General features: G+C 37.1%; 1 protein-coding gene across 1 annotated transcript; it reads left to right on the forward strand.

The window, feature by feature from the left end:
* The first annotated feature begins 1,995 nt into the window (after nt 1-1,995).
* On the forward strand, nt 1,996-15,672 carry Ier3ip1 (immediate early response 3 interacting protein 1). Its single transcript, XM_076837058.2, has 3 exons — nt 1,996-2,167; nt 15,011-15,112; nt 15,471-15,672. Exons 1-3 carry the CDS (start codon nt 2,077-2,079, stop codon nt 15,524-15,526), a joined length of 249 nt encoding a protein of 82 aa, XP_076693173.1. The 5' UTR covers nt 1,996-2,076; the 3' UTR covers nt 15,527-15,672.
* Nucleotides 15,673-15,995: the final 323 nt, after the last annotated feature.

The raw sequence follows: 15,995 nt of genomic DNA on the forward strand, positions 1-15,995 counted from the left end.
CTCAGACCTCCAGCCTCTAAAACTGGGAGAAATCCATGCCTATTGGATATCCAGTCTCTGGTATTTTGTGATAGTTGGCTTAACAGACTAAGAACTTCACCATCGTCAGTGTCTGGAGTTATAGGGTCCTTGAAAAACTGGAGGATTTGTTGGCATCCTACTGTATCTTTTGTTTCCTTTATTTTATCTTCATGTATCTATCTACCTGACTTGCACTTTGGACTAGATTTTGGAGCAAATGTTTATTTACATCTGTGGGAAATAATACATCTCTTCTTCCTAACTAGTTGGCCTATTTAAACCTAATTTCTTCTTGGGAGTTTAATTATTCCTTGTTCATTCAGGTTCTCTTCCAGCACTATCAACACACAGGCTTCCAAAGTCTGGAATTGAATGTGGTATTTTTCCCCTCTACTCTCTTAGGGAGCCTTAGGAATCATCTTCAGGAAGTGATTACATATTTGCTCTCAAACAATCTATGGAATTTAAACTAAAGTAACTCAGTCTCTTACTAGGCTGTCAAAGACAAAGCTGGAAATTAGAATGATAAGGGCATATTTTAATCAGTAATATACTATTGGAGGGCTCAGTGTGGATTGAACTCTCCAGAGGTGACTGGAGTTTGTTGTTGTTTTGATACCAGGAATTGAATCCAAGGGTGTTTAACCACTGAGCCACATACCCAGCCCTTTTTTATAGGTTGTTTAGAGACAGGGTCTTGCTGAGAGACTTAGGGCCTCGATAAGTTTTGAAACTGTCTTTGAACTCATGATCCTCCTGCCTCAGTCTCCCAAGCCACTGTAATTACAGGCGTGGATACTGCGACTAACTGTTTGGGTGTTGGTTTAGGAGGTAATAAGGAAGGGGGACAAGTAGGACTCAATAGTCAGGCAAGTGAAATATTTCAAAGGGCTGGTCAATGTAAATGCAATTAGGTCAGCTCTGTCTGCTATCCGGCAGTTATTGAAGTTAGGATCCTATCCTCCCAGAGAGATAGGGAGACAGAAGCCCTGTCCTTTCTGGTGGTTACATTTTAAAGGCATGTTTTTCAGGTCCTTGAAAAGAGTTCCCGAGTTATAGAAGGTACAGATACATCTAAAAGAAAGATTGATTCACAAGTGTAAGCCTCTTTCAGTAAGTGCAATAAGAAAGGGTGATCAGAGGCCTATCCTTAGGTGTAGCCTATAACAATTTTTTTTGGGGGGGCAACCTTGAGCTTTATCAGGCAAGCACATTAAAGAGGGAATGCAGCATTGAACTGTTAGAAACTGTTAAAACTGTTCATGTGTTGTGACAGAAAGTGGGTGGATGAAATAACTTGTGTTGAGATTATATAGTTCTAAGCCAAGATGGAGACCCAGTCCAGAAAAAGGTTTAGAGGACTCTAGCTAGAGTTTGGTCAAGGAGAGGATATCTTTCACTGAATAATGTTGTAGTCATTCATTCATTCATTCATTCATTGCCATGCTAGGAGTCAACCAAGGGCCTTGCACAAGCTAGGCAAATGTTGCACTACTGACCTACATTCTCAACATTTATTTTTAATTTTTAAAAAATGTTGTCAAAGCCTCTATTTCCTCTTTGGTAAAATATGAACATCTCATGTAGCTCTTGGGAACATCTGGGTCAGCATTGTTCAGTAGAAACATAACGCAAGCTTCATATGTCATTGATATGCACTCACAGATAAAACGTATAAAAAGTGAAAATAGGTGGTAAAATTAGCAAAATATTTTATTTACCTCCCTATATTTTTGATGTCATTTCAACATATAATCAACATTACAAAATTATGAGATATCCTCCATTTTTGTTTTCGCTCTAAGTCTTTGAAATCTTAAACTTGTGGTCCCTCTCAAGAGGGACCAGCCACATTCCACGCGTTCAAGAGCCACAAGCGGTCGCGCCCTGTGACGTAAACGTGGACGGTTCTTAGCCACACGGGGGCGGAGCTTTGCGGAGAGCGCGTTTTGGGCCCCACGGGTTCCCGTAGGAGAGCGGGGGTGGTGGCGGTGCCACGTCCGCTGCGGCGGCGGGAGAGGATTCAGTTGGGCCTCGTGAAGGCTCCCGGTGACTATGGCCTTTACCCTGTATTCACTACTTCAGGCAGCCCTGCTGTGTGTCAACGCCATCGCCGTGCTGCACGAGGAGCGCTTCCTTAAAAACAGTGAGTCATCGCGGGGCTCGGGTTGTGGGGCGGCGGACTCGAGCCGACGACGTGCGGGGCAACCCGGTTCGGGACCGGCAGCGGCCCTGGGCGCTGCTCGAGGCAAGGGGTCGGCTTCTTTGGAGGGTTCTTCTCACCAGCGCTGAGCTCAACAACCAGTGAACGTTGAACAGACCCCCGCGGGGTCCAGGGTCAGGGCTGGGAGGGGGTACCGAAGTGTGGCCGGGACGCCCCTGCCTGCCATTAGTTTAGTTCAGTAATTGCAATTCCCTGTGACCGACCGATTTTAATGGTCGAAAAGCTGGGGTCTGAGTTTTGATCAAGAGTTGGGGATGGAGGAGTGGGTGTGGCTCATGTTGGAGCTTTGCTTATTGGGAGGGTGGACTGGGCTTTGGGATAATAAGCAAGGGAAAGTGTTGGAGTTATCAGGACTTCCAGCTACCCACGTTCCAAGAAGTTATTCAGTACAGCTGCAGGAACCTCACAATCAAGCCATCTCCATGCCAGCCTGGACAGGCAAAATTGAGACAGGATACTGCACTATGTGAATCATTTGTGACTGTATACAACGTGTAAATCATTGAAACTCAAAAGCACGGCCAAGATTGATTCATTTCACTTATGACTCAAGAAGAGATTTATTGACCATAAATTGTGCCAGGCCCATGTAGTTGGAGCTGAAATTACAGCCGACAACCCTGCCTTTCTAGTGGAATTTAATCTAAATAAAGACGAATGAGTATCAAGTATGCAGACTAAAGAGGCGTGCAGGTTGATAGTAATTTGTGAATTTGGAAAAACTTCTTGGAGGAAATGTATCTGGCCTGAAATCTAATGAGTAAACCTTAACTAGGTGAACCAGAAGGGTTGGAAGAAGTTGAGAGGAAGGAGAGCTGTATGCAGATGTAGAGCTGGTGTGAAAATGCTGAGGCAGGTAGAAACAGTCTTAAGCAAGGCAGTGAAACTCATGACCAGATTTTTGTTTTTGACTATCCCTCCAGCCACAGTGTGAGGAAAGATTAGAATGCAGAAGGCTGGATGTGGGAAGAACCCTTCCAAATAGCACAAGTAGACATGGAGGGGTACAAACATAACAAGAACAGATACTTAATGTAGCAGTAATTATGTGCAGGATCTGTACCAAGTACTTTACTTATTTGTGTAACCCCCACAGCAGTTCTGAGACAGTCATTGTTTTCATTCCTGCAGTACACATGGGAAACCTGAAGCACAGAGGAAAAACTTAAGATCACACAGGTAGAAAATGGTGGAAATAAGCATTCTGACTTCAGAGTCCATCTCTTTACCACTGTACTGCACAGAAAAGAATGTGTGATCATGTTATGTCTCAAGAAGACATGTTGAAGACCTAAGCATTGGTATCTGTGGCTGTGACCTTATTTGGAAACAGGATCTTTGCTGATGTAATCAAATTAAGATAAGGTCTTACTGGGTTAGGTATGGAGCCCTAGATCCAATGATTGGTGTCTTTATAAGGAGAGTGAGATACAGAGGCTCACAAACACACACAAAGGGAAAAAGACCATGTGACAACAGAGACAGAGGTTAAAGTGATGTGGCTACAAGTCAAGGAACCCCAAGATTTCCAAAACTACCAGGTGTAAGGAGAGAGGGAGGATGCGATTATCCCCAGAGCTCCCAGAGGCAAACCAGTCCTGTTGGCACCTTGATTTTGGACTTTGGGGCTTCTAAAAAGAAAAATTTCTGTTGTGGTAAGCTTAAGTTTGTGGTACTTTGTTACAGGTAGCCCTTAGAGATCAATACAGATCAAGAGATATTTTAAAATATTTAAAAAAAAAAAGGCAGAACATACTGTTGGACATTGAGAATGAGAGAGAAAGGATAAAGTCAAAGATGTCTCTTAGTTTTCTGGCTTAAGCTACTGAATTAAGGATAGTACCTTCATTGTTAGAAAGTATTGGAAGAAAATTGGGGGTTGTGGAGTGGTTAAGGAGGTAAAGGATAATGAAATAAGTTTTGGACTGCCTGAGTTTCAGGTTTCTGTGAGATATGCAAATAGAGATATAGCATAGACATTGGGTTTAAGTCCATAAAATAAAACATAAGCCAGAGGGGGAGACTGAAATTTGAGTTTGTCAAGCACAGATGATAAACAAGCCATGTGAATAGATAAAATTATTCAAGGAAGGAGTAGAGTACAAAAATAATCCATGCTCAGGACAATCCTAGAATCTCCTCTAGTATTTAGTGTTGAACAGAGGTAAAATGCTGATTTGAGGAATTAGTGACAGAGAACCAGGAAAACCTAAAACTGGGGTTTCAGCGAAGTCAAAAGAAGGTATGAAGAAGGAGGGATAGTAGCATGGTTCAATGTTGCTGAGGTGCCAAGTTTGATAAGTATTGAAAAGCATCCCAAGGATTCGGAGTAATTGGGATCATTGATGGTTTTTAAGTTATAGCAGTGGGTAAAATCCAGATGGGAATGGGCTAAGAAGTAAGTGGAAAGTAATAAAATGGAGGCAGCAAGATTATCCAATGTTATCATTAAGTTGGAAGGAAGAAGAAAAGATAGCTTGAGGGAGGGTATATTGTGGTGGTGGTTCAATTTGCTTTTATGCAGGAAGAGCTAGAGATGTTTCAGCAGTGACAATGAGAACTATCCAGCTCTTTTCAACAGGTCAGTGCTTGGAAGAAGTGGGAGATAGCAGGGGTGACCAATGAGGCAAAAGAGATAAACGAGAGAGAGAGAGAGAGAGAGAGAGAGAGAGAGAGAGAGAATATGAATGTGTTTTATAAGGGAGAAATTCTTTTTTTTTTTTTTTTAAGAGAGAGAGAGAATTTTTTTTAATATTTATTTTTTTAGTTTTCGGCAGACACACATCTTTATTTGTATGTGGTGCTGGGGATCGAACCCAGGCTGCATGCATGCCAGGCCAGCACGCTACTGCTTGAGCCACATCCCCAGCCCCGGGAGAAATTCTTAAGCAATGTGTAATCCTAGTCAATATTCAAAAATATTGACTGTAAAAGTCATTTCAGGAATGTTTGGTGAGATTTGAATATGGCCTAAGTACTAGATGACGTTAAGGGATTACTGTAAATTTTTTTAGTATGATGATGGTGTTATGTAGGGAAATGTCCTTAGTTTTCAACATGCATACTGAAATATTCCAAGTACCTAAGCAGAGAAAAACTGAAGTATATATTTCAAAAAGTGAACAGTTGGCCAGGCATAGGGGGCACATACCTGTAATCCCAGTGGCTCTGGAGGCTGAGGCAGGAGGATTGAGAGTTCTAAGCCAACCTCAGCAATAGTGAGGCACTAAGCAACTCAGTGAGCCCCTGTCTCTAAATAAAATTCAAAATAGAGCTGGGGATGTGGCTCAGTGGCTGAGTGCCCCCGAGTTTAATCCCCAGTACCCCGCCCCCCAAAAGTGAAGTTGTTAAATTGAGTAATAAATGTTCTAAAACCTTCAAAATTAAAAGTAAAGAAAGAATTGCCAGTGGAAGATCTGGTGGTGAGAATAAAGTAAAACATCAAAGAAAGGGAAGGATTCTGAAAAGGTAGAAGAGGGATGGATCTAAGTCACAGGCAGAGTAGATGGCATTAAGTAGGAACTAGGGTACTTCCTTCATTGATAAGAGATAGGAAGAATTAGCCAAAAAAGGGAAGTTTCCTGGATTTGATAGCAGAAGAAAAACTTCCAGCAAATGGCCAATTACTGTCAGCTAGGTGAAAGGGAAATAGAAGTGAAGGTAGCACAGTATCCCTGTTGTCTCTAGCTTTCAGCCTAATGGAGAGATAGATGTTAAAATAATGACAGAAATGGATCATTGTGTCTGGGAAAAATGCTTTGAAAGAAGCAAACTGGGTACAAACACATAGGAATGTAAACTGGATAAATAAGAACAGTGTTATTCCATTTAAAGCTGAGTCCTGAATAAGAATAGGAATTAGTCTAGTTCATGGTACCTTTAAGACTTTCAAGTCAAGATGTCTTGAAGGCATTTGAATATACAAGTCTGGTACTCAGAAGGATGTCTATGCAGGACTTCTGTTTAGGGATTTTCAGTACTGAATAGTAATTTGAAATAGTTGGAATGAAGGTGACCTTACAGATACAAGGATAAAATTCTGAAATTACTCATTTCTGTTAGGGTTCTTGGTTGCATGCAAAGAAACTGATTTCTGACTGATAGAGCAGAAGGGAATTTATTGAAAGTTTTTTGGACAAGTAGAACAATGAAACAAGCTAGAGAGTCCAAATTCAGATTCATTTTTTACCGACACTTTATGATAAAGGTGATATAGTGGAGAGGAATGTAAGTAGAGCTGGTGTCTAATATATTATAAAGATGGCCCTTTCAATAAATGATTCTGGGTTAAATGGATACCTCCAAAGAAATAAATGACTCTTGTGAATCTAAATGGGAAAGGTAAAACAAAGCTAAAAGAAAGCAAAATTTTTCTTAAAGGGTCACATTATAAATATTTTAAGCTTTGGAGGACAAGAGGCAAAATTGAGACACATACACATATGTAAGTATATGTATCTATAAATATGTATTTATTTATTTTAAACACTTAAAAATGTGGAAAATTGGTCTCATTATATTGTATACATGTATGAATATATAACACTGAATCCCACCACTACATACAATATAATGCACCAGTAAAATTTATGAAGGGGAAAAGCCCCCAAAGTGTATTACAACCTCTGATGACTCTTCTAGAGCTAATCAGTATCATGACTTTTACAATACCTGCTGGATTTTATCCTATGTTTGCAATGTCCTAAATAATATAATTTAGTTTGATCTGCTTTGCATATACATATTTATTGTACGTATTTGTACCTTACTTCATTTGCTAGTAAGATGTCTGTAGGATTCATTTAGCTAATTGTGCATAGTTGGAAAATGTATGTATTATACAAAGTAAAAACAATTTGCCCCCCCAAAAGTAAAAATGTGAAAACTATTCTCAATGGAGAGCACTTTGAACATGATGGACCTACTTGGGCCTACTTTCTAATGAAATAGCTATAACTGGAAAAAATAATTTTTAAATTGTTATGGTTTGGGTCTGGAAGGTCTCCCAAAAGCTCATGTGCTGAAGATTTGGTCCCTAATGCCACAATGTCCAGAGGTGTGGTTTTAGGGAAGTGACTAGATCATGAGAGCTGTAACCTCATTAGTTCATTTGATAGACTAATAATTTGAATAGACTATTGGGAGGAGGTGGAAACTATAGGCAAGCAGGCATCATTGAAGAATAAATCACTAGAGGCATGCCCTTGGGGACTGTGTCTTGTCCCGTGCCTCTCCATCTCCCTCTTGCCCCTGGCTGCCATGAGTTGTATAGCTTTCCTCCACCATCCCCTTCCATCCTAATGTTTCTGCCATGGAGCCAGCTGACCATGAACTGAAACCACGAGCTAAAATAAACTTTCTCCTCTAAATTGTTCTTGTCAGGTATTTTAGTCACAGTGATGAAAAACTAACACAAAAACTAAACACTCAAAGCTTTTGGGAATTCTCATAAGAGCATACATCAACTGAAGAACCTTTAAAAACATTTATTAAATCTCAGAACAGTGACAGTCTCTGGCAATTGAGTCTCAACCTGTTCTCCTCACTGACCACACCCCCCCTTAAGCAAAATAATAATAATAATAATACAGTGAAAATTAATGAAATAAAGTGGAAAAATAATAGAATACAAAAACTAGTTCCTTAAAAGGATGAACAAATTTGATAAGCCTTTAGCTAGACTGACCAATAGAAAAAATAAAAAAGATTAAAATTACTAAAATCAGGAGAGAAGGGGCATCTTTACTGACCTTAGACAAATGAAGAGGACAGCTATATGCCAACAAAATAAATAATTTTAAAGAAATTGACAGATTCTGAGAAAGATTGAAACTGACTTAAGAAATAGCAAATCTGAATAGATCTAAAAGAGATGAAACTAATAATTTAAAAACTTTCCATAAAAATGTCCAGTCTTCAATGCTTCATTCTACCAAACATTTAAAGAAGACTTAATAACAAATTTTCACAAGTTATTTCAAAAAATGGAGAGGAACAAACATTTTCAAATTTATATCATGAGGATAGTAATAGTTTCATTTGAAAAACAAAGACATCACAAAGTACGAATATAAATGCAAACATTTTCAACAAAATACTGGCATATTAAATCTTGCACTGTATGATTATTCACCAGGACCAAGTACAATTTTTCCCAGGAACACAAGATTAGTTCAGCCTTTGAAAACTAAATAATATATATGTAATGTTACTAAAATAAAAATATTATTAAATTAACCAAAATAATATGGTTATTACAATAGATACAGAAGACGCAATTGATAAAATCCAATTATCATCCATGATAGTATTTATCAAACTAGAAATAGGTGGGAATCTCCTCAATTAGATGTAGAGCCTCTCTGAGAGGCTTATGTTTAATATCATATATACTGATAAAAGACAATGCTCTAATCTCCTCAATTAGATGTAGAGCCTCTCTGAGAGGCTATGTTTAATATCATATATACTGATAAAAGACTGAATGCTCTTCTGATCAGGAATAAGACGAGGATATCCTTTATTGCCGTTTCTACTTAGCATCGTACTGGAGATTCCAGACAAGAAAAAAGAAATGAAGAGGCCCGTATTATGAGGTTGAAAAGATAAACTGCCTCTGCTTACAGATGATATAGTCTTATATGTATGGAAAATCCTGAAGAATCTACTAGAAAGTTATTAGGCTAATAAATTTGATAAGATTGTAGGATAGAATAGTATATAAAAATCAGTTGTCTTTCTATACATGAACAATTGAAAATGAAATTAAGGAAACAATTTCATTTATAATATCAAAAAGATAAAATACTTAGGAATAAATTTGACAAAAATACAAATCTCATGAAAACTGCAGGGCATTTTTAAAAGAAATTAAAAGAGATTTTTTTCCAAGAATAACTGTGTTGGAATCAAATTAAAAAGTTTCTTCACAGCAAAGGAAACAATAACATGAAGAGAGCCCACAGAATGGGGAAAAAATCTTTACCACGCATACCTCAGATACAGCATTAATCTCCATGATATATAAAGAACTAAAAAAATTTAACACCAAAAAATAACCCAATTAATGAATGGGCTAAGGAACTGAACAGACACTTCACAAAAGAAGAAATGTAATCAATCAACAAATACATGAAAAAAAGGGCAACATCTCTAGCAGTTAGAGAAATGCAAATAAAAACCTCACTGAGATTCCATCTCCCTCCATTCAGAATGGCAATTATCAAGAATACAAAGAACAATAAATACTGGTGAGGATGTGGGGGAGAAGGTACACTCATACATTGCTGGTGGGACTGCAGATTGGTGCATTCACTATGAAAGCAGTATGAAGATTCCTCAGAAAACTTGGAAAGGAACCACCATTTAACCAGTTATTCCACTCCTCAGCATATACCCAAAGGACTTAAAATCAGCATACTATAGTGACATGGCCACATAAATGTTTATAGTAGCTCAATTCACAATAGTTAAGTTATGGAACCAACTTAGGTGCCCTTCAACAGATGAATAGATAAAGAAATTGTGGTATATATACATAATGGAATATTACTTAGCCTTAAAGAAGAAGGAAATTATGGCCTTTGCCAGTAAATGGATGGAAATAGAGAATATCATGCTAAGCAAAATAAGCCAATCCCAAAGAACCAAAGGCTGAATGTTTTCTGTTGTATGTATGAATGCTAATTCGTAATAAGGGGAGAGTCTAGGGAAGAATAGAGGGACATTGGCTTAAACAGAGGAGAGTGAAGGGAGGGGAGGGGGTATGAGGGTAGGAATGATAGTGGAATGAATCAGACATTATTACGCTATATGCATATATGATTACACAACCTATGAAACTCCACATCATGTACAATCAGAAGAATTAGAAATTATCTTCCATTTATGTATATTGTGTCAAAATGCATTTTACTGTCATATATAACTAAATAGAACAAATTTATCATCCCATGTGTCGATCAGAAGATATAATCTTGTTGAAATGATAGTTCTTATTACAGATTTAATGCTGTGTCTGTCAAAAATCCCAATTAGCTTTTTTGAATAAACTGACAAGTTGATCGCAAAGGAAATGTAATGGAACCCAAATAGCCAAAACAATCTTAAAAGAGAAGAACAAAGTTAGAGCACTCAAACTTTCTGATTTGAAAGCTTACTACAACTATAGTAATCAAAACAGTGTGGCATTGGCATAAGAATAGACATACAAATCAATGAAATAGAATTCAGTTTCCAAAATTAACTTGTTACACTTATGGTCATTTCAACAAGGATCCCAAAAACAGTTCCAAAGGGAAATACTAGTACTTCATGAGTCTGATGAGGGACATCTGTCAAGAATATATGAAGTACTATTACAAAATGATACATGAGCTAGTTGGATATGATCAAGTTCTAAGTTAAATGGGGTTGATATATAAGACATGTGCATTAATTCATTCCATTCCTTTCCCACCACTGATTTAGGAAAGCATGGATTTGTGTGATGTCCATAGCATCTCAGATTTTCTAGAATAGCCTCAATCATATATTCAAAGCCATTGTCCCAATAAACCAATTGTTCCACCTGGAAGTATATGCAGAATCATTAGAGGTACATTTAAAAAATATAATGCCAGGCCTTACTCCAAACCTTTGTTCAAGAAGCCAAGTTCAGCACTGTGTCTTTTCCAAAATTTCTTCAGGTGATTGAGATTTGTGCCCCTAGGTGAGAACTTCCATATTTCCACTTTTGCCCAGAGGAAGCATAGAAATATTTGCCTGAGCATGTGATTTGAACATGGTCCTAGAACTAAGGGAAAATACCACAGTGGCTTATAAGCTCTTGTTATGAGGTATCTAAATACATTTTAAAATATTTCAAGTATTTATTAAATATTGTTTATATGAGCTTTTAACTCTTGTTGCCTAGATTTCTGTAGCAGCCTATTCAATGGTTGCCCTGCCTCCAGTTTTGCTTCCTTTGTTCTATCTTCTAGGCAAAGCTGAGCATGTTCTTCAGTGGCCTGCAGTTCCTGAGTTCTTAGTATCCATAGTTTTCTATGTAATATTCAGACTCCTTGGGTGACTTACAATCCCTCCACAGGGTGTCCCTTCCTCACTCTTTCCCCCTCTTTTCCCCTCCCTGATATTTGCCATGCAATATTCTTCCCATGATGCTCTTCCTCACTGCTGAGCCTTTACTCATACTACATTCTCTGTCTACAGTGACTTACCCTCTTTTTTAACTGGCAACTCCTCAGCCTGTTCTTTCAAGACTACTTCTTGGCATTCCCTCTTCCACAGACCATCTCTGACCTAACTTCATGGGCCACAGCACCAATGCAGTTTCTTTTCTGCCTCCTCTAGTAGACTGAGAAGGATTCTTTTATCTTTACAGTTCTATCAATCAATGGGTGTTTTCTGAATAACCAAGTAACTTTATATTATTATATTTTAGCAATTCCAGATTTAAATGCTATGTATTTATACAACTAATTTAGTTAGTATTTTGGTAATAGTACACAGAAATGCATTGTTTCTTCTAGTTCTATACAATAACATTAATAAGAAAAAAAATAACAGTGGATTTTAATGTCTGCAAAAATTGTTCTTTACTAGAGTTTTGTGGGGCTTGGTATCAATTTGACAAATATTTACTAAAACCAGTCGTAGGTTACATATGATTACATACAATTAAAAATAAATATTAAGCAGTGTATTGGTCAGCTCTGCCTGCCATAACAAAATATCATAACCCAGAAATTTATTTTCTGACAGTTCTGAAGGCTGGGAGTTCAGGATCAGGGTCCAAGCATGGTCCACTTGTGGTGAACGCCTTCCTCCTGGCCAGTAGTCAGCACCTACATGGCAGAGATGTCTTTCTCCTGTAAGACTATAGATGTATTGGACTAGGACCCCGCCCTTATGACCTCACTTCATCTTAGATTATCCTTTTTGAAGACCCTATAACCAAATACAGTCAAATTGAGGTTTAGAGTTTCAACATAAAAGTGTAGGGGGAGTGTAAGACCCAATTCAGTGCCTAGCAAATGGTTAAAATATCATAAGCTATTATTTGATTCAAGGTCTAAGTGCTTCAGATTAATGTAAATCATCTAGAGTTTAGAATGTCAAAGTTGTGTGAGCTAGAGCAGTAGGGAGAATTCTTAAAAGGGTAGATCTTAGTAATTTGAGTTTGTTTAAATTGTTTTGTGTTTTGATTGAAACTTTTTGGCTAAAGATTCATGTCCTTCAGTTATGGAATATTTTCTGTCAATGTTTCTTTAATTGTTGTTTTTGGTTTTTTTCTTCTGTCTTCTGGAACTTTGATTATTTTGACTGATCAATGCTCTAATTTTCTTTAATTTTGCTTTGTATTATTCTACTTGATCTTTCAATCCCTTCTTTTGAACTACGTATCCTAATACAGCCAGAGCTGCTTCTTGATCCCCAAATGTTGCTTTTTTTACAGGATTTTATTTTTGTTTCTTAGTTATAGTAGTTTTTCTCTAAGGATATTCTTTTTTAAAGTTTTCTTCTACATCTTCATTCTCTCTTCCTTGGTCTCCTTTTCTGTTTTTTGTTTCCCCGTTTGTTTTGTCTTTGCATGTTAAGAATGGTTCCCTCTTAGTTGTGAGTTTACCTTTAAGTGTATGGCAATAGAAGACTTGTCGGAAGCTCCATGTATGGTCAGGACTTGTTTACTGATGAACCTCACCAAAATCTGAACAAAGAAGTTGGCTATTTCACTGAGGTGAGACCTCTCAAGTGTCAGTACCTGAAGCCTTTCTTTCTGGGTAGCTGTCCAATTTCTAGAGTGATTTTCTAGCTCCTTGCCTGCAGAAAGTGAGTCTTATACATTCAGACTTACCTGAGAGTCAAGCAGTGTCTTAACACTTTAGTCTTCAGACTTTCTTCTATAGTATACCTTTCTTAGATACTCAAGGTCTAGAGCTTCTGTTTTGATCTCTGCTGAATATACAAGAGAAGAGGAAGGGGGAACAGAATGTTCTGTTTTGTGTTATTATCAGTTATTTTAAAGGGGTGGAATGGCATCTTTGTTGATAGAACTTTTGTAAATAAAGTTGAATTTTCAAATCAAGCATTTGTTTTTGTATTTTAGCATAAGCCTGTCAGTATTAATTATACTAATCTTTTTTTTTTTTTTGTGTGTGTGTGTGTGTAATATCTCTTAAGTGTTCTTTGCTGAGTGTAGACTTAATGAAAGTAAACACTCAAAATCCATTTTTTTCCCTTTGGTTAATTAACTGAATTGCTGGCATAAATCACCAGGTCTAATGGGTAAATTTATTCCATGACTTAAATTATTTCTAAAACCTGCTCCATTGAGCAGGTGGTATTGAATACTTGTTGGTGACACCTGAATTAGAGATGGATGATCTTTAGTTTGGAATGTGGCTCTGCAGCTGGACCAAGAAAATCTACCAAGGAATGTTAGTTTATACTTACTTTATATAAATAACTAAAATACTTGATACTTAGAGATGATGTTCTTTCACCTTAACAAAGAATTGGTGTATGAGTCAAATTTGAGCCTCTAAAAAGATTTTTTAAAAATCAGTTGAAGGCATTCCCATTTTTCACATGCCATGAGTCATACAAAATTTTAAAAGAGAAAAGAGACTTTGGCCTGATGCCATTTTTCATGTAAAACATTACAACACACCTTCATGTTAATTTAGTGTCAGGACATTACCCAAGTCCTCACTCCACTGAGGAGAAATCATGGCAGGGTCTGGCAGGGTCTCCGCTGAATATACAAGAGAAGAGGAAGGGGAAACAGAATGTAACAGCTCTGACATAAACTCTCAGTGAATCTCATTTTTATCCCAGTGCCCACATTGACATTTTTAGGGTTTTCTCACTTTTCCAGGGCTCTCAGAATGAGTCATATTAGGTTTTTTTGGGTTTGTTTGTTTGTTTGTTTATTTCATTGTGTATTCCTCTCAGAGTTAGGATTCAGTGTTCTTTGCTTAAATCAGTCACTCTTTTTCTGATTTTGATTGATTTCACTTGCCTGGAGACTCTGACTTGTTATTTTGTTTCTTTATTGCTATTTATTTGTAGAACTTCTAAAAAAAGATAAGAATAAAGTCTATATGCATCATATTTAACCAGAACCTTACTGCTTTCATATTGTGCAGAACTTTTATATTAGGTTTATAAGAGTGAATCTATTAACTAGTTGGAAAATTACCCCATTGCCCTTTCTCATGGATATTTTCCTGTAGCAGTTACATAGTTAGGAAGATGGAACAACTGATAGTATCATTTATGTGCATGTATGACTCGGAAGACTAACATGAAATAGTTTTTATGTGCTATAAGTACTTGAAGGTCAGTATTACATCTTTGAACTTAGATTACAAAAAGAGCATTGCCACATAGTGAAGAATACTCATTCAGCTACTTGGAAGAGAAACAGTTGTCTGAAAGAAAGAAGTTAAATTTAAAACATTTTTGGTATCAGGGATGAAACCCAGGGGCACGTAACCACTGAGCCACATCCCTAGTCCTTTTATATTTTATTTTGAGACAGGGTCTTTCTCAGTTGCAAGGTTTTATGTAGAAAAGGCCTTGCTAATTGCTAAAGCTAGTTTTGAATTTGTGATCCTCCTTCCTCAGCCTCCCAAGTTGCTGGAATTACAGGTGTGCACCACCACGCCCAGCTTCAAACTAATCTTTTAAAAGATGGCTAATGAGGGTTCAAGGCTAGCCATAATAAATTTTAACATAGTTAATCATCTTTATGTTATACAGTTGGCTGGGGAACGGACCAGGGAATTGGTGGATTCGGAGAGGAACCAGGAATTAAATCTCAGCTAATGAACCTGATTCGATCTGTAAGAACTGTAATGCGAGGTAAGAAGAAAGACTTGAAGAGCATTTTGAAGTTTTAATTTTGTGGTTTAAGTAACAAAGCTCCTGAGTATGAATAACTATTGCATACCCTTTTTGTAGTAGGATTTTTTGATTTTCTCTCTAACCCAGTTTTACTCTTGAAAGTTACTGGCTTCTTTATTAGGTTGCCTGAGAAAAAACAGTTACACAAGCTTGAAGTTTTATAATATGGTGCATTTGCTAATGTTCTTTTATAACTATTTACAACATGATTATGATGACATATTATATTTCCTTCTTTCCTTTTTAGTAGTTGCTGCTACTCAATTTTTTTCCTGATGTTTCTTTATAGTAATGAACTTCTTTTTTTCCTTTGCAGTGCCATTGATAATAGTAAACTCAGTTGCTATCGTACTGCTTTTATTATTTGGGTGAACAACAATGAGAGAAATGGAGACCCAGAAGAAGAGATGCCAGTGAAGTTATTATTTCAGTCATTACTAGAATATTCATTTCTTAGCAGGCTGATATTTCACTTTACAAAAATGTAAAATTGAAAATAAAACCAGAGTTTCTATTTATCTGATTGTAGTTTAATTACAGAAAGATCAAGTCACCAGAGGTAGTAGCTGTCCAGGATTGAAATACATCTGATTACTGGCTATTAATAACAATTTGTGCTATGGTAAAGATTGTTTAAAGGGTACAAGACTCTCTCTCTGGGTTTTTTGTTTGGGTTTTTAGATGTTTTTCTCTCACTTCTCAGGGATGAATTTTTTTCCCCAAAGTTTTGAAGTTCCTCGTGACTTAGCTGTGATGTGAGAGTAATTATCCCCCTAGATTAAATTTAAAGAATTTTTAAGTAATTATCACATGTAAATGGTAAATAAGTAATTTGGATAAT

The sequence above is a fragment of the Callospermophilus lateralis genome, chromosome 17 (genome assembly GCF_048772815.1).
Source record: "Callospermophilus lateralis isolate mCalLat2 chromosome 17, mCalLat2.hap1, whole genome shotgun sequence".
NCBI lineage: Eukaryota > Metazoa > Chordata > Mammalia > Rodentia > Sciuridae > Callospermophilus > Callospermophilus lateralis.